This window comes from Triturus cristatus, chromosome 6 (assembly GCF_964204655.1).
Source record: "Triturus cristatus chromosome 6, aTriCri1.1, whole genome shotgun sequence".
In the NCBI taxonomy this organism is placed as follows: Eukaryota; Metazoa; Chordata; class Amphibia; order Caudata; family Salamandridae; genus Triturus; species Triturus cristatus.
The window spans coordinates 1,067,212,016-1,067,231,833 of NC_140589.1; the positions used below are offsets into that span (position 1 = coordinate 1,067,212,016).

Genomic DNA, 19,818 nt, shown 5'->3' on the forward strand with positions numbered 1-19,818 from the left:
TCTCCTTTTTGAAGAAGAGATTAACGGTTCAGAGGTCTAGAATAGGTAGAAATATCTTGTTTTTTGGGTATCAGAAGTAGCTGGAATAACAATTACTGCCTACGTCTGATATCGGAACCCTTTCTATAGCCCCTTTGACCAGGAGAACGGTAACTTCCTCTCAGAGCAAGACCAGGATATCTTCTGCCAGCCGTTCTTGAGATGATGGTAAAGGAGGACGGAAAGATTGAAAAGGAAGCGGGTAACAATTCCAAATAATCAGCAAGACCCATTTGTCAGAAGTTATGGACTGACAGTGGAGGAGAATATGTTGGATTCTCCCACCAACTGAGCACCCATGGTCTTGCAGACCAAAGGGAAACAGCCATTTCAACACAACTTTTACTACGCGTTGCTATTCCATCGCATGAGTTACAACACATGCGATGTAACAACGCGTAGCGTTTACTACGCATACCATTACATCGCATGCGCTTTTTTAACGCATGCGATGTAATGGTTATACATGTCGTCGTGAGGAAACGGAGGCTGTTTCCTCACAACGACGTGCACCGCCCCTCGAAGCAGGAACCGGGAGCAGAGACGGCGACGCTGGAGAGGAACCACGAGGAAAGAGGTAAGGGGGTTTGCGCTTGGGGTGGGGGTTACTTTTGTAGGGTGTAGGGTAGTGTCAAAGTAGTATTTTAATGTTTGTGTTGTGGGTGGTTGTGTTATACGTTTTAGGGTATTTTTAGGGTGTTTGTGTAGTGTAGTGTTTTAGGGTGTCAGTGTTTTAGGGTTTAGTGTAGTGTTGTAGTCTTTGTGTATTGTAGTGTTTTAGGGTAGTGTCAGTGTATTAGGGTAGTGTCAGTGTATTAGGGTTTAGTGTAGTGTTGTAGTGTTTGCATATTGTAGTGTTTTGGGGTAGTGTCAGTGTTTTAGGGTTTAGTGTTGTGTACATCGGTAGTGTCAGTGTGTTAGGGTTTAGTGTAGTGTTGTAGTGTTTGTGTAGTGTAGTGTTTTAGGGTAGTGTTTATGTATTGTAGTGTTTTAGGGTAGTGTTGTAGTAGTGTAGTGTTTTAGGGTTTAGGGTAGTGTTGCAGTGTTTGTATAGTGTTTCAGGGTAGTGTTTGTGTAGTGTAGTGTTTTAGGGTAGGGTTTGTGTAGTGTAGTGTTTTAGGGTTTAGGGTAGTGTTCGTAGTGCTTGTGTAGTGTAGTGTTTTAGGGTTTAGGGTAGTGTTTGTGTAGTGTAGAGTTTTAGGGTAGTGTAGTGTTTGTGTAGTGTTTTAGGGTAGTGTTGTAGTGTTTGTGCGGTGTAGTGTTTTAGGGTTTATGGTAGTGTTGTAGTGTTTGTGTAGTGTAGTGGTTTAGGGTAGTGTTTGTGTAGTGTAGTGCATTAGAGTTTAGGATAGTGTTGTAGTGTGTGTGTAGTGTTTTAGGGTAGTGTCGGGGGGTCGTGCAGGGTAGTGTGGTGTTGTAGGAGAGGAGAGGGGTTCGGGGGAGGGTTGTGCAGGGGTAGTGTAGAGTCACTTACCTTGCAAACTTTAAACACAAGTATAGCTTTACAACGCATGCCTTTGCGTTGTAATGGCATGCGTGGTAAAGGCATAGTCGTGGTAATAGTTTGCGATGTAATGGCATGTTGTCATCGACATCGCGTAGTAATACCCGCGTTGTAATGGCATGTGTGGTATTGGTATGCGATATAATGACATACATTCCAGACCAAATTAGGAGGAGTTAGAGGTTGCAGCTGGTGACAGAGGATTTCTAGCTACCATTCCCATGGGGTCAGAATGCACCGCGCCCACGTCCTAGCACAACTTGGGAAGGATGTGCAAGACGGTGGCCAGAGTATGGTTGGTGCAGTGACACGCCCTTTATGTAGCCACAAAAGTAGGATGAGAGGCAGACTCGGGGGCGAGGTGTCAGAGAGAGGCCCAAGTACTTGGCCATAGCCTGGGATGCCTTGAAGCGCTCCAGCACCGAGTCTGCCTTCTATCAGAAGTGACTAGCCCCACTGAAGGGCATGTCCAAAAGGTTGGCCTGGACATTCCCCAAAATGTCAGATGTTCTCAGCCAGGCGCGACACTGCAAGGCCACCATCGACCATATTGCTCTACCCAGTGGGTCAGTCGTATTTAGGCCACACCTAATGGAGAACTTTGCTGCATCTTTCCCGACTTTCACTGCTTGGGAGAGGAAGGCCTGGGCCTCCTCTGGGACCTGTGGCAGCACTTGCGTAACCATTTCCCATACGGTAAGGGAAAAATGGCCCAAAAGGCATGCAGTGTCCCCCAACCGCAGTGCCAGGCTGGCGGAAGAAAACACCTTCTTCCCAAGTGTATCCAGCCTCTTGGATTCCCCGTCTAGCGGAGCGGCAGGGAACACGCCATGGGAAGTCAAGGCTTGGACTACCAAGCTCTCAGGGGCCGGGTGTTGGCTGAGAAAACTAGGATGACCCAGGGCAGAGCAATATTGGCGGGCAATTGTCCTGTTCCCAGGAGCCCCTGTGCTAGGCTACGTTTCTAGAAGGACTTCAGTCAGTGCCTCATTAAAGTCCAATAGGGGTTCGGAAGAGGAAGACCCAGACAGAAGCACTTCGGTTAAGAGGTTAGTATTGACTGCCACTGAGGGAAGTTAAAAGTCAAGGACCTCTGCTGCCCTCTTCACTACCATTGCATATGCCGCGCCCTCCTCCATAGACACGGTAGGTGGAGAGAGCACACCAATATCTGGAGAAGAGTCCAGTCCACTGGCCTCTCCTAGTTCCTAATAACAGTCCAAATTCTCAATAGAGATGTACAAGTGGTGTTCTAAAGGGTCCAGTGACCCCTCCCACTCTTCCCCCATGCATGTCGGCTCACAAAACACTGGCAATGACCTAGACAAATGGGCTCTGTCAGCGCTGGAATCTGCGTCGATTGCAGATTCCAGCACCGATAGAGCCCATTTGACTTTGAGTCGTCTGGGATGAGAATGAGGCGGACGCCGCTGGAGGGCACCAGCTGCATCGACGTTGGGACCGACGCCAGTGAAGGTCGCATTGGCATGATCCCCACCGATTCGGACCCATGAGACCCACCCAGAGCAGTTGCATGGTACCCGATGTGGCCTCACCCGACCCTTCAGGGCCCGAAGGCATGCCAGAGGGGTTGGACGCTCAAATACTCGGCACATGGCCTCTTAAGACTCTTATTAGTACGGGTCACTTCGGTTCCCGGAAACGGAGGACGGTGCAGAGTCAGACCTGGCAACGGCTCTGCAAAACCATGCTTGGTATGCAAATGTTTCCCACTTGTGTTGTAAATTCTCAACAGACGAGGTGAAGTCGAAGTACATTTAGACTACTTCTTCCTGAGGACCTCGAGTGTGACGAAGAGGACTTGGGGCATCCGGAGCGATCCCACGACCTTCTCAATCAAGACTGAGACCTCCTATGAGTCACGCTAAACGGCGTCAACTGCTGGGCCGCAGAAACTTTAAGGACTGCTCCCTCAAAGCTTTCGAAGCCTTGGCCGGCAGCTCGAGTACGGCTGAGTCGTGGTTGCGCTCAAGACAAGTTAAGCACACAAGGTGCGGATCGGTAACCGACATGGCGCAGTGATACGCCCCACGCGGCTTAAACGATACCTTCCTAGATTACATTCTCGACTCACCCGAAAAAAATCTTCGACAAAATGCTGAAAAAGTTTGTTAAAAAGAGACAGAGGGGTAGCTCTTCTCCAGATCAAGCCTCACTGGAGCAGGGGAAAAGAACTGATGTCCGCGCGTCTGTGTGGCGCCTATATGGGTGACCGCGACGTTACATCCGGCACCAACGACGCAGCCCGGTACCGAACAAAGCCATCCCACGGAGGGCAGGGGTACTGCTCAAGCAAAAGTTTTCGGATCCAGTCTGATGCCTGGTAAATTCAAACATACAGATTCTGCAGCTAGTAGTCTCTATCAGATAAAATGCCACACAGTCAAGAACTTCGATTATTACAGAAAAATACAGTTTTTAACTTCTGACATGCAGTGAAAAACCAAAAATGATTTGTGTTAATCACTGAGCCTTTTAAGTAAATAATAAATACCTTTCTTGGGACAATCCCACCAAACTGCGCCCATCTACACTTAACAATTGGTCACCGGCAGCAAGGCGGCCATCCTAAAAGAAAGAAAAAATGTTTAGAAAGTATTTGGGCCAATAAAGATGTGTTTCAATACAGTGAGCAGATCAGGGGTGATCATATCTGTTAGAGGTTACCCAAATTGGAATATAAAATAATTGTCAATGTACCTCCATCCTACTACAATCTTTACAGAAAACAAAAACACACAACTAAACATATCAAGCACCACTGAAAACAAACCATCCCACACAAAGGAAATAACTTAATGGAGGGAAATAAATGTACCTGGGAAGTCATTCATATTGTGGCCAGAAAGGGAAAACTACGTTCATTTAAATTCTGATTCCTGATCTATAAATAGAACATGTGCATTAAAGTGAGCTAGGCTGGGCCCCAACGGTGCTGGCTGAGGTCATTTTCCACCGATTTTCTAAGGTCCATCCTACTATGGTACTGCATGGCCATGTGCATCCCTTTCCAAACTTAGCTATCACAGTAGGGAGGTCAAGAAGACAAAGGCTTCTCATGGAGGTAGCATGAGTGGAAAAGATGTCAGAACTCAACAGTTAACCAACAGATACCATTATGTACTGTCCAGCTTAGTGTTTATCTTCTTTTTCTATGAAAGAAAATACTTTAATCTCACAGTAAAACACAATTCAATATAAATAACAATTAGAGGATTGTAATTTCAGTTATGATCTTCACTGAAATGCTCCACCCTCTCCCTGTTCCAGGAGATGTCTAATATCAACTATGCCTCGGAATGATGCGGGCATAGGTAAATTCTCACCCCAGATTTTCTCTTGGGCAAAAATATTTAAGTCCAATACACTTCCACTGTCGGGAAGCTATGCCTATAGTCTATCTACTACGTTAAACCAGGGCCATCCAGAATGGATCGCACTGGTCCTAGTACTCAGACTCTCAAAACACAGAGACATACTACCATACATATGCTACACACACGCACTCCATAAGCAAATGGAATGTCAGAGCAAGGTTCTGGGTTTTACATAACAGTGAACCATTAAATGTGAGGAGTCAGTAAGCTCCCATCTCTTTGACACAGAGAAATAGTTTTATCCTACTTCTGATTTACAGTACACTGTCGCCACCTTCATATGTGATGCACCCTGGGCTGGAGTTCATTCTCCACTTTGATGGCACACAAGGTGCACCCTTCCAGGTGACAGAAAAGGTTCTGGACCTTGCAGTACAAGGGACAGACCTCTGTGCACAAGTCAGATTAGCATGTCACAAGGACGCCGAAAAAAAGTCAGGATACTAGTTTCACAAGTGGTTGGGCACTTACAGCAGGGGTACAAGCCCATTTCGCAATCAGGGACATTCCTATCCCAACATACCCACAACAGGAATCACAAGCTCCATGGCTCGGTAAAATGAATAGAGTAAATCCCTCTCTATTCAAGGTAGTTAAATCATCACTCACACAAACAAACCGGATGACCTAGGTGCCCCCAGACCATCACTGGCTTGTCAATGCTGCCTTGATCGTATCCTGCTTTTCGAATGGATCACACTGAACAGGGCAAAATAAACACAAGCAGAGGTCCCAGATAGGAAGACCCAAGTGAAATAGAACAGGACTGAGCACTTGCAACATTCAAGGGTCACCTAGGTAGGGAAAAGGACAGCCTCCATTACTGGCTGTAAGCAACATGTTTTCCAGATAACATTTCAAAACACCTTCATCCAGGACTTCTCATTCTTTCTCAACAAAATACCTGAAATAGAATATATATTAAACACTCAACCAACGGATTGGCTGCGACTAATCAATCACAAGTGAAATCACTCGGCCCATTCATTTAGAGCATCATCAGACTTTCAAAGAGTATGGAGGGTGTTTCAGACCTGCAGACATAACTATGCCTTTATCAGTCTGACCACTGGTGAAACCACAACATTCACAAACCTTTACTTTAGGATAGCTTGCACAGGCACACAACCACCAAGTTTCACTTAAGTGCTCTAAGCAACAACTCCTGGGCTTTAAAGATTCATGACATTTGGCAATCTCAATTCAATTCAAATAGCTTTATTTCGATAACAGGTATCATAAAAGCATCAAACATTCCATATGTACAAAAGATAACATTTCAAAACACCTTCATCCAGGACTTCTCATTCTTTCTCAACAAAATACCTGAAATAGAATATATAATAAACACTCAACCAACGGATTGGCTGCGACTAATCAATCACAAGTGAAATCACTCGGCCCATTCATTTAGAGCATCATCAGACTTTCAAAGAGTATGGAGGGTGTTTCAGACCTGCAGACATAACCATGCCTTTATCAGTCTGACCACTGGTGAAACCACAACATTCACAAACCTTTACTTTAGGATAGCTTGCACAGGCACACAACCACCAAGTTTCACTTAAGTGCACTAAGCAACAACTCCTGGGCTTTAAACATTCATGACATTTGGCAATCTCAATTCAATTCAAATAGCTTTATTTCGATAACAGGTATCATAAAAGCATCAAACATTCCATATGTACAAAAGAGCAAGAATAGGGGGGCGTGGCTTGCTGCCGACGGGAATGGCCGCGCAGTAGTGGAGCTCTGCAGCGCCACTCCCGAATTATCCTGAATACCTGTGCCCCGAGGTCCCTACCCGTGCGGCGGACTATCCCTGGTGGTTCCGGAGCTCCGGTGGCCCGGGTGGCGAAGTTTGGGAACGATCGGGGGCGGAGTAGTGGCTGGGCTCCACTCCCCGGGCGCCGGAGGACTGCCGAGCGGACGTGAGGTGCGGCCTGCTGGGACACAGATTGCGGGAGGCCGCGGCTGCGGCCTTGTGACGTCCGGAGAGTGAGGGGTTGAGGCGTGCCACCCCAGGCGACTCGGGGGCTGGTCTTGCTGATCCCCCCCCCCCCCGACACAGTACAGGACCCGGCGGCTGCGGGGGCAGGAAGGCCACGTAACACCGTGAAGAGATAGCGGAGCCTCCGGCCTGGTGGAAGTGGCGGAGGTGCGACCCACGATAGCCGTGCCACGACGGGGGAAACGTTGGCGGAGGTGTTGAGGAGCCGAAACACAGCTCAGTGAGGTGGGCACACGGAACGTACAGACTTTGGGCCACGACTGCGGGCAATTTACTGGCCACTGGACAGTGTGACTCCAGCGGCCCCCCCCTGAAAACGCGGGGTCGCGGTGGTGGCCTGATCTACCCGGGAGGAGGCATACTGGAGTGCGGAGCCTCCTGGCACTACCGGCGGTTGCTCCCGGGGGCCCGGTGGCCTCCCCGGCACCTTGGGAGCTCTCTGCAGTGACAAGGCGGGAATCGAGACACACTCGTGAGAACGATTCGGCAGTGGCTCCGGACTGGGTGGCCGTGAACAGAGTGTGGCAGAGGAGGTGAGCAGCCGCTGCATAACCGTAGAGGGGGGGCCCGGAGCCTCCATTACTGCTGGGGGGCGCGGCCTGGCCCGGACCTGACGCCCCTAATCTACACCTACGTGCGCTCGTGTGAGAGCCCAGCAGCCGGCGGAATTCCCGGTAAAGCCCGGGCCTGGGTGTTCCGAAGACTCACCCGAGCGGGGGAGGGTCCCCTTGAGGAGCTGTGGACTGCGGCGACCCCCGGCCCCTGCTGGAAGGTGACAGGCCGCCGGAGGGTGAAGCAAGGACGTGGGGGGCAGAGGCCGGCCCTACCCGAGTGGAGTGCCCTGGCGATTGGGGAGTGGCCGCGAAAACCGACAGGCCGGGTGGAGGTCTCTACCGCAGGAGGCGGGGACTAGCGGCGGCTCCTCGCGGCTGGGGAGTGCCCACTGAAGGGTGATCATGCCATCCGGGCGGCATGCCAAGACTGCAACGCAGACCAAGCTAGAGAAATTCGCATGGCACCAACAACCGGGCGGGGATCGGGCGGGGCCGCCGGCCTCGGAGGGTAAGCCTGACCCGACGAACAAAGACCTTCTGGGGAGGGCAAGAGGGCGAACTTTTGGTAACGCCATCAGCTGCTATGTTGGGAGTGGGGCAGCGCACGTTCCTCTAAGTGTTTATGGGAGGGCGACAGGCACTCTGCACGTTGGGGGGAGGGGGGCGGTTTTAGGCCCGTTCTGCAGGGGAGCAGGGAGGGTTGGGTAGTTTATGGGATTAAGTTGGTTGGAAAGGTTGTTGTTCATTGTTTTTTTCTTGCAGCACTCCCACACGGTAACCGTAGTCCCAGCAAGGCGCAAATTATTCACCTATTGACCCTGAATCTCCTATCCGCCGTCTCTTTAAGGGACGAGGTGCTACGAGCATTGTCACTAATGGGGAGGGCTATGAGTCCCCTGCACACAAGTCACTCCGACCACTCGGACATGGTATTCCATAGATCTGGTGGCTATGGCGCAGAGACTTAGCTTAGTGTCCTGGAACGTTAATGGGCTAGGCGATAAAATTAAACGGATCATAGTGCAACAATACATACACCGACAGCGTGCAGATGTAGTATTGCTCCAAGAAACGCATCTCATAGGCAACTCCTGTCAGGCCCTCAACCGGAAGGGATATCATATGCTTGCACACTCGGGCTTTACTTCTGGGTCCAGGGGGTGGGGATCCTCCTGCAAAAGGGTTGCCCATATGTGCTCCACACAACTCACACCGACCATCAGGGTAGGTATGTGGTCTGCTCAGGTAGTTGGGAGGGGAGGGCCCTTAGCTTGCTCTCGGTCTATGCGCTGCCGGGCCTTCAGCACCAGAACCCTGGCGGATGTAGGGAAAATCCTGATGGCCCTTCCGGAGGGCACTGTGGTTCTGGGCGGCGACTTTAACCTAACGATGGATGACACAAGGGACCGCAACCCACCACGAAGGAATGATCCACGGGGCTCGCAACTGAGCAATTTCGCGGACGCATTCGGCCTGGTGGACGTTTGGAGATGGTCGCACCCCAGTGAAACGCTTTATACTTTTCAATCTGGAGTGCACGGTAGTCACTCACGGCTAGATTACCTGTTTACGCAAGCGCAGTACATCCAATATTTCACCGATTCCTCGGGCTTAGCACGGGGAATCTCCGATCACTCCCCGGTGAGATCTTTCTTTGGGATAACTACAGTGCGACAACCTGGTCCCATTCGAATTCAGCCGTGACTGCTGAAAATCCCGCACATCAGAGACTCCTTGCGACAATACACTGACTACTATTTTGACAAAAACGTAGGGTCGGTTGCTTCTGCTATAACCTTATGGGGCGCTTACGGGGCAGTTATAAAGGGGAGAGCGCTGTCCTTGATGGTGGGACACAAAACTGAATGGAGGCGACGGGTCACCAAATTGGAGACGGAGATACTCCATCTCGAACAGGAAAATGCGCGCACCCCAACCCGCGAGGCCCAACACTTACTTGAACTTACGAAACGGGACTACAAACAACTACTCTGTGAGGAGGCCAGTCAACGAATCCTCGCCACCCGACACAGAATCTATGAGTTGGGGGAACGCACTGGCAAACTGCTGGCATGGCTGGAGCGGAAAGAAATGGCCGCGAGATGGGTGGGAGCGGTCAAAGGGCCGGATGGGGTGTTGATCACGCATCCTCAAAACATCGCCGAAGCGTTCGCAGTATCCTACGAGCACATATACACCCCGCCGCAACTCTCGCAGGCACATCTGGCAGCGGACCTCCTGGCCACTATTCAGGTGCGGTGTCTCTCCCAGCAAGACCAAGAGACGCTGGAATCAGATATCTCACTGGAAGAAATCCAGAAAGCCATACGAGATACCCGCTCCGGAAAGGCCATGGGCCCCAACGGCATCCCGATAAAATTTATGAAATCGATGGCTCTGAAACTGGCACCCCATCTGCTCAACCTATACAAGGAGAGCTATGAGACCGGCGCCCTTCCGGCCGAAATCCGCGAGGCCGCCATAGTGGTCATCCGTAAACCAGGTAAACCGGCGGATGAATGTGCATCGTACAGGCCCATTTCCCTGATCACAGTGGAGGCCAAAATCCTGGCGAAGCTGCTGGCCAATCGCCCGCTCCCCTATCTTGCGGCCTTGATCCAACCGGACCAGTCGGGTTTCATGCCGGGCCGTAATACCGCACGCAATCTGCGCCGTGTGCACGGGGCCTTGGGACGGGCGGCAACAATCCAAGAGGAAGCACTATTGCTTGCGCTTGATGCTAAGATGGCGTTCGATACGGTTGCATGGGAATTCCTCTTCGCGGTCCAGATCCGTGTGGGGATAGGCCCCCGGTTGTTGGGTTGGATTCGACTACTGTATACCATGCCCACAGCCCACGCATCAGTCAATAACCATTGTTCGACTTCCTTTTCCCTCGGCTGTGGCATGAGACAGGGTTGTCCCCTGTCACCGCTCCTTTTTGCCTTGGCACTTGAGCCACTCGCGGTCTGGATCCGGAGCGACCCAGAAATCAGGGGCCTTAAATGGACAGCAGATCATGAAGACCGCATCTCTCTCTAGGCGGACGATATCTTGTTGTACCTGGCCTCCCCGGCGCGTTCGATCCGTCGGGTATTGCAGATTTTTCATATATTCTGGGCCCTCTCTGGGTACCAGATTAACTGGTCCAAATCCCAGATGTACCCCCTCTGGGGTGACCCGCCGCTGAGCCCTAGGGGATATAATATACCGGTAGCGACGCAGGGTTTCCAGTACATGGGTATTTTTATAACGAAAGACTCAGCACTATTTTATGAGCGGAACCTCGAGGGCCTACTACAGCGGTTTAAGTCCGATGTGGTCCATTGGAAAACACTGCCCCTTACACTTCTGGGCCGGGCAGCCCTTTTCAAGATGCTAGCCCTCCCCCGTTTTCTCTACGCCCTTCAGAACACGCCTATAAAGGTCCCAGAAGCCTACTTCCTAAAGATCGACGCAACTCTGCGTGGGTTACTGTGGGATACAAGGCCGCCGCGCATTGCAATGCAAAAACTAACTATGGGCTGGTATGACGGAGGGATTGGACTACCGGACCTACGCCTTTATTTCCAAGCGACACAACTGATCGCGATAAACCAGTGGGTGTTTGGATCCCACGATGACCCGAGCTTCCGAATGGACAGTTGGCTCATGGGGAAGGGAGGATATAACAGGGCATTGTACTCAAACCCGAAGAAACTAGGCTTGACTGGCCCCACGGCCAGAACGGTGGAAACCTGGCACCGGCTCCAGAAGCGAATGGGATGGTTTGGACGGCTGACTAGGGCTACCCCACTCTGGGAGCCAGACTGTCTGGGGCGGCTGAGTACCTGCGCGGGGTTCGATAAATGGGATCTTATTGGCATCTCAACTGTAGGAGACGTATGGGTTAAAGGCAGGAAGGCGTCCTTCACAGAGCTTCAACTCAAGTATCAGCTTGCAGCCACTGAGCATTGTCGCTATCTACAAATTAGCCATGCTATAGACGGTGCCCTGCCCCCTGGGACGGCCCTTCCAAACTACTCCCCTTTGGAAGACAGATTGTTGCAAGACCCGATGGATCGTAGAGCCATTTCCTTAACCCACAAAAAGTTAATTAATAATCGCGCTGATCCAATGCAGAAACTACGGGCCAGGTGGGAAAATGAGGTGGGTGACATGCCTGACGAGGACTGGAGGGATGCGTTAGCCTCCCCTCGGGAGGTGGCGATACCACTGCGGCTCCGCCTGGTTCAGCTCAAGGTTCTGCATCGGGTGTATTTTGATGCAACCCTGCTATGTAAACTGGGTAGGCGTCCAGATGAGCTCTGCCTTCGTGACTGTCATCAAGTAGGTACATTCACACATATCGTGTGGGCCTGCTCCCCCATACAGCAATATTGGACAGAAATCACCCGTCAGATGGCGGGAGCCACGGGAAGTCGGTTTCTCCCTCCCCCCAGCTTTGCCTCCTTAATGTGTGGGACGATACAGACCTTACCCAAGCGGAGCAGGAGTGGGCGGCGATGGGTTGGGTCATAGCCAAAAGGAATATAGCCCAGAAATGGGGGGTAGCCGCTGTGCCATCGCTGCGCACATGGGCTCAAGATATGGATGTAGCGATGGTAGCGGAGAAAACGGTCTACAAGAGTCGCGGCTGCCCCAAAAAATGGGACCACAAATGGGGACGATGGAACAAATATCGGGGGGACATCTGCATTTCTCCCACAATAGAACTCCGACGTGAGAGACAGGCTATATTGGACGAATTGGGGGTGGGAGCCCCGACCGGAGTGCATGGGGAAACCTAGCCTATGATGCAGGGGTTGAAGCCTCCCTGGCCCTAAACTATGCCGGGAACCACCTATACATTGTTGTAAAACTGATTTGGTTTCTGCGTTAAATGCCCTTGATGTAATGCTTGTGGTCTCTAATGCCCCAATCTGTATTCAAGCCCAATGGGTGTCAGGTGAATGTCATGGTTGATGTACTTGCTGTGGATTTCGCTGTTAATAAAATGTTATTTAATAAAAAAAAAAAGAGAAAGAATAAAAATTATTAGAGTTAATAAATATAGCAGCACGTGAATTAAAAAAGTATGAATATAAAGCTATTTCATTATGAGTTATACATTTCCATACGAGTTAAAAAGATAAAAACACTAGGAAGATGATTAAAAGGGAGGGTATTTGATGCCACATATAAGGATCCGTATACAGCAATTTAAGTTACATTATCCGACCTCTTATACTCAACTGTGCATACTCACAAGGGTACAAGATGAAGTTACAATGCCCTTCGTTTGGCACTGTGCCCAATAGTCCAGGCGCAGCCTAGCAACTAGGCGACTACGCAGACAGAGGGTTCTCGAGTCAGATTTTAATATGTGTAAGGCTATTCGATGTTCCCGAGTGCCTAGTTGTTTGCAGATTGGCTCAAGCCACCTAGACCTAGCGTTTGCGTACCCTGGGCAGGTAAACATAAGGTGCACAATGCTCTCTTTGTGCGCCCCACAAGAGGGGCATTCTTCAGTGGTCTGATGTAATGGGCACCATTTTGCAGTGAATTCTTGAACTGGGAGTGAGCCAAATCTAAATTGAATGGATAGTGCCCTCTCTCTTGGAGTCTGAATTATGTCCAAGTATGGTTCAAGGCTATGGGAGTGTTTGTGCTGGAAGAATTCTTCCGTAAGCCTTTCCATGCTTGGACAACTGAGACCTCTGGCATCTACCCAGCCCCAATAGGTGCGTTTGAGTTCGAACTGGCTTGGTGGGTTTTGGGTGTCCCAGGATTCCTTAAGACCAAGGGTTGTCATTAGTGCCCTGATATTAGAGATCCACTTGACCCCTTTGTTGGTGTCCAGGCTCAATACTTCTGCAAAGGCTTTTGCATAGTTAGCGAGTTCCGGTGTTCTCCTAAGGTGAGCCCAAAAGAACAATGGACGAAGTTTCACCATGTCTTTGAAGTGGCGCCTGCCCATGTCATACATCAGGGGGGTTAAAGGGACGCTCTGGGGTAACATGGTCAGATCCCTGAAAAACTTGTGTTGTGACCTGCTGATCTCATCTAAGTTTTCGAAGCCCCAGAGCTCGGCTCTGTAGAGAGCCGAGCTGACTGCCTTCGCTCCATACACGGCGAGATCTGGGGCAACAGGTCTACTGAATGATGAGCGATGTTCTTTGCTCAGTGCCCCAGCCGCGCGCTTCTGGTTGAGAAGCATTTTATCGAGATGGGGCCTCCACTGCATTTTTCCTGAGAGGCGAATCCTGAGGTAGTCAAAAGTGGTTACTCTCTCTAGGTGTGTCCCATCTAGGGTTATGTTGTTTCTAAACGATTTATGGGGGTTCAATGTCATGAATTTTTTCTTATATGTGTTTATGACCAACCCCCGAGTATCACAGAAGAGCTGGAATCTATTCAGGAGTTTTTGCAGGCCAGCTGGGGTCTTGGAGATCAGTAATGTATAATCTGCAAACAGGAGAGTTGGTACCTTATCGCCTGCCAGGGATGGTGCATCAGCTGATGATTCTTGCAGAAAGCTGACCACCCCGTTCACGTATAAGGAGAACAGGGTGGGTGCCATCACACAGCCCTGCCGAACTCCCCTGTTTACTGGGATCTTTTCCGTGAGCTGTCCCTGGGACCCCCATCTAATCTGAGCGTAGTTACCCTCATGAAGACTTACCAGTAGGTTGAGGATTAATGGAGGAATACCCATATCGCACAATGTTTCCCATAACCTTTTCCTGGGCGCCAGGTCAAAGGCAGTCTTTAGGTCGATAAATGTGAGATAAAGACTGCCCTTGCCAATCACTACCACCTTCCAATAGATCATGAGGAGCCTAAAGACCTGGTCCACCGTTCCCGTATTAGCCCTAAATCCCACCTGGTATTGGGAGAGGATGTCTTCCTCCTCAGCCCATGATTGAATTCTCTGCAGTATGACCCTGCCTACCAATTTCTGCATTGCATCAATTAGGCTGATTGGCCTATAGTTGGCAGGGTCCTCTCTAACTCCCTACTTGTAATTTGGGACTACCTCCGCCCCCTTCCATGATTCTGGGACAGGACATTCTCGGGAGATGGAATTACTCAAAAGGAGGACATACTCTGCCCATTTTTTGCGATCTGCGAAAAACAGATCTCCAGGGAGGCCATCTGGTCCTGGGGCCTTAGCTGGGACAATCCTGCCTATAGCAGACTCAACTTCGTTCAGGGTGAATGGGTCACTATCACCCCCCTCCCCAAGATTGGTCAGGGGATAGTCACATAGCTCAACTGCACTTGCGTCGTTGGTCCCAGAATAGAGTTCCCCAAAGTGATCCTGCCAAAGCTTAGATGGGATATGGTTAGGAATTTGGTCAGCTACTCCCTTGTTTGCCCCTCTCACTAGTGTCCAAAAAAGACCAAAGTCCCTTGCTAAACTTGCGTTTTTTAATGCTTGCCAATGGGTTTTGTCCCAATCCAATTTTGCTTGTTTCAGGGCCTTTTGTAGTCTTTCCTTGTTGCACTAAGGGCATTGCCATCCTTGGCTCTAATAGCTACTGCCAGGGCTTTCCGTTTAAGTCTGCAGTCTTTAGTGAACCATGAGTGCCCTCCCCTCGGACGTGCTATAGGCTTGATGGGCCTAATGGGTGCTTGGAAGAGGGTGCTCACCTCTTTGATAGTCTGTGCGTGTATGGTGAGGACGTTAGTGTGACCTATTCCTTCCCCATGTTCCCTGGTGTTTCAGTGCAGAACTAACCTAATCGCCTCTAGCTGCGCTTTGTTAAGGGCAACCTTATGCCATTTTAAGGCTCTTCTAGAGTTTGAAGGGATCACCTCTTTGGACACAGAGTACGTGTGGGTGTTCAATGTAGAGCAGGGAAGTGCCCATGGGAGCTTCATGGACAAACAGAGAGGGTTGTGATCACTGTCAGTTGCATTCCCCACCACCATGCCTGGGGCATGCTCCCAGAGCCTGACGTCTAGCAGGATATAATCAATACAAGACGGACAGGTTACTCTGTTGTAAGTGAAGGCTCCCTGGGCATCTGATTAAGTCCTGCCGTTCGCTGCCCTCAGCCCATACTCCACAGTGAGTGCATTAAGTTGGATAACAATCTGTGACCACTGCTTTACCGGATGTATGGTTAATGATGGAATGCCCCATTTGCTATCGTCTACCTCTGTCCCTAGTATATCCTCTGTGCTAAGGGGCTCAAAGGTGCTGTTGAAATCTCCTACAATTGCAAGTCTGGATTGGGGCAAGCAGCTTGACAACCCTTGTTCAAGTTGTGTAATATTGGGTGAGGCTTTGCCAACTGTCCCCCTTAGGTAGACATTGAATAAATCCATCATATCACCTACCCTTGGGCCCTTGATAGAAAGCCTCATTATGTCTGGGCTCGAGCTCTGGTGTTCTGTTATTCTACAGTTCAAGGCGATGTTAACCCATACGATCAGCCCCCCCGAAGGTCGACCCATCCCTGAGGTGATGGCTGGTGTGTGATAGCAGTTGTAACCAGATTTGTATAGGGGGGCCAAGCTCCACGTTTCCTGGAAGGCGCAGATGTCATAGCCCTCTACCAGATCGATCCAATGGGGTAATGCTAATTTACTGCTAAGGCCTGCAACGTTCCAGGGGATGATTTTTAACTGGTTGGGGGGGGGGGGGGGGGGGGGCTAGATAACGAGGAATCTCTTCCGGTCCCTTTGGGTTATTTGTCGCCTGGTCTTTCTATAAGTGGTACATATGGAGATCGTCTAAGCTGTATTTTTGTAGCGTCAGGGAAGCAAGTACGAAACTCTAATAAAAAAAGGTTTTTCTGCCAAATCTGCCTTAGTCAGGGTTAGTTCAATGTTGTCCAATGGTTGTGTGCGAGACGTGCATCTCCTAGCCCTGACAATGTCCTCCCGGATAAGTGAACGGCAGCCCCTGACATGGCGAATCCAGTGTATCGACATATTGATTAATGAATCCTCGCTTTCGTGACCAGCCTTCGTGTCTAGTTTGGGGAAGTTGACCATAAATTCACTTTTAGCCTGTGGAGAGGAAGTATGCGAGAGGTAATTCCTCTTTAGAGGGTTAGCCATCATGGGATGCTTAGCTGTTATTATACTTGATTGAATTGTGAAGTGTACACGTGTTTGTGAGGAATCTGTGTTTTGGAGGTAGAGTTTTCCAGAAATTGTCTGTCTTGCAACAGCAGATAAAGGTGTCTGTTTGTGCAATGTTGACTGGAACGCTAGAGTTCTATCGTCTGCTCGGCTTTTCTCTGCCTGAGTGATGGGGTGGGTCCACTGAGCATATGGGCGCTGTGGATGCTGATCAGCCGGGGGGCAGGAGGGCTGCTTGTTTTTGTGCAGAGTGTCCCTCCGAGATATGGTTTTGATCGTGTTGGTAAGCTCCTCGATCTCTGTTCTCATAACGTCTATGTCCAACCTAAGAGAGCTAACTAACTGATAGAGATCCTGTAATTATGGGCTCTCCTCTTCACTGTTCTCTGCTAAACTTCACGACAACGGGTGCATCAGCCGAGCCCCCCAAGGCGCCAGTGGTGTCTGTCAGAACTACAAACCTATTCGTACAGGGTACGGGAAGCTCAAGGATACTACCACTTGATATAGTTGACGTAGTTGGACCTTGGGAGGGTATATCGTGAGGGGAGGAATCTATCGTCTGTGCTCCATCAAATTCCCGTAGGGTCTCATTGCTGTGTGTCAGTGCTCCCTTTCTAGAGTGCTTGCGGAGGGGATTGATGGCGTATGTACTTCGATGCGACCTTGGGATAATATGGTGGTGGAGCAATGGGGCACTGATTGCGTTTTAGAACTAGATGTTGGTGAATCTTTGTCTAGGATATCCTCGCACTCATGAATGAGGGTGTCTATCCTATCCATCACAAAATTGTTTGCAGTGCATTTGTGTGCCTTTTTTCCCTTCCCTGCCCCCCCCCCCCCATTAGTGCCAATGCTCCCTCAGCCTCCCTCCATTGTTTTCCTTTTGCCCATTATTTTGTCCCGATTAGATTAGTGCGTCGCCAAGGTACAATACAATAGGCTCCTGATGTGTTTGATCACAGCGTGCAAGCTGAATATAAAACTTTCAAGGGTCAGCTTCCCTAATAAATCCCGGGATTGTTGGCAAAGGATTACAAAGTTCCTGATAGGTTCCTGCTTCAGTACTTGTAGGCCCGATAAGAAAAATAAGACATATGGCACAGTTGCCCCTTCCTGGCAACCACGGGCCCGCCCTTGGCCCGTGCTTTGCCCGGGCGACGGGCAAGGATGGGCCCGCCCTTGACCCGGGCTTTGCCCGGGCGCGCGTCCCGCGAAGCGGCAGCCGCAAATGCCTTTGTGCGCCTCCAGGCGCGCGCTGGAGAATGACGGCGCCTCCGGACGCGAAAACAGCAGCAGGGCAGTCTGGGGGCTGAAGTCCCCTCCTCACTGGTGGTGGTGTCGGTGGTTCCCGCGAAGCGGGAGCCGCGAATGCCTTTGTGCAGCTCCGGGCGCGCGCTGGTGAATAACGGCACCTCCGGGCGCGAAAGCAGCAGGGCAGTCTGGGGGCTGAAGTCCCTCCCTCACTGGTGGTGGTGTCGGCAGATCGCGCGAAGCGGGAGCCGCGAATGCCTTTGTGCACCTCAGGGCGCGCGCTTGAGAAGGATGGCACCTCCGGGCGCGGAAACAGCTACAGGGCAGTCTGGGGGCTGAAGTCCCCCCTCACTGGTGGCAATCTATTAGAACCCTGACTAATATGGGAACATGCAAAGCATTTGAATAACTCATATCCCAAAATAAAATCAATCAATCAAGGTTGATATAGTATGACTACTCGCCCGTGTGGATCTTAAGGCGCTGAGGAGCAGCAGGGGGGCTGCTGATCCGTCTGGACACAGGGGTAAAGTTTAAGATCCAGGTCTTGAGATCCTTCCTGAATTGTATCAGCAACTGGGCTTGCCTGAGTTGGGGAGGCAGGGGATTCCAGGTCTTAGCAGCGAAGTAGGAGAATGATCTTCATCCGGTCCATGTCTTGCAGATCTGTGGGACAGTGCCCTGGACCAGTTGGGCGCAGCAGACTGTCTGGTGGGTATGTGGAATGAGAGACTGTGGGTCAGATCTGCAGGACCTGCATATTGGAGGGCTTTGTAGGCGTGTGTGAGGAGCTTGAAAGTGACGCACAAGTTACTTACCTTTGGTAAGAGACATTTGTTGGTGATCGATTCCTCACCTTAGAATTACCCCCAGGCGTCTGACTGGATCCAGAAAGTTTTCGTCAGCAGTACCCCTGCGCATCGGAAGGTGGCGTTGTGCGGCTCTGCATCCGTAATAGACGTCGTGATCGCTGGGATGACGTTGCGGTAGCTACTTAGATGCCGCCTTCGCGAGCTGACGTCAGTTCTGTACACGACTTTCCGCGCCGGCAACGCAGAGCCATGCAAGATACTGTCCACTGGTGCATTGAAACTAGGGCCCTGAAAGGGATGACCTTAACCCTAGAAATCAGTTCACAGAACGGGGAGGATGGGTGGGGCGCTAAGGAATCTATCACCAACTAATGTCTCTTACAGATATATCGTTACCGAAGGTAAGTAACTTGTGCATATGAAAGACACACGTTAGTGATAGATTCCTTACCTTAGAATAGATAACCCAGCAATACCAAACACGGTGGTGGGTCTGCGAACCAAGATCACACCAGAAAGTCACGGAGAACAGAGCGACCAAAGAAGCTGTCTCTCCGGACTTGGCTGTCAAGGCAATAATGCTTAGTAAAAGTGTGCAGCGAGGTCCACGTAGCTGCCTGACAGATGTCTTGCAGGGGGACACCACGCCCCAATGCAGTAGTAGCTGCTGTCGCCCTGGTAGAATGGGTGCGCAGGCTTTTATACACAAGACAATCAAGCAGGAGATAGTCCTCTTGTGTACAGCCCTGCCTTTCTTGGCGCCTACGAAGCCAACAAAGAGCTGGTCATCCACCCGTAACTATTGTTTGCAAGTTAGGTAAAATGAGAGCGCACCTTTTGGGTCCAGACGGTGCAGCCTCTCTTCCCCTCTGGAGGGGTGCGGAGGCGGAAAGAAAGTGGGCAAGGTGAAAGTGGAAGGCAGTAACAACCTTTGGTAAAAAGGAAGGACGAGTGCGGAGCACAACCTTGTCCGGATGAACTGACAGAAAAGAAGGTTTACAGGAAAGAGCCTGGAGCTCACTCACGTGCCTAGCAGAGGTGATGGCAGCCAGGAAAGCAGTTTTTAAAATTAGTAAACGAAGCGGACAGTTGTGAAGCGGCTCAAACGGAGCGCACATCAAATAGGTAAGAACCAGATTCAAGTCCCACTGAGGCATCACAAAGGGAA

The 19,818-nt window shown here is 50.5% G+C and overlaps 1 protein-coding gene across 16 annotated transcripts in view; it reads right to left on the minus strand.

Annotated features, from left to right (window-relative positions):
* Nucleotides 1–19,818, minus strand: part of AFDN (afadin, adherens junction formation factor) — a 1,598,291-nt gene that overhangs the window by 534,469 nt on the left and 1,044,004 nt on the right. For all 16 annotated transcript variants that reach the window (XM_085611917.1, XM_085611916.1, XM_085611915.1 and 13 more), the window contains one exon: nucleotides 4,059–4,132. In XM_085611917.1, the coding sequence (XP_085468043.1) occupies nucleotides 4,059–4,132 (74 nt within the window). The remainder of the gene's footprint in view (nucleotides 1–4,058; nucleotides 4,133–19,818) is intronic.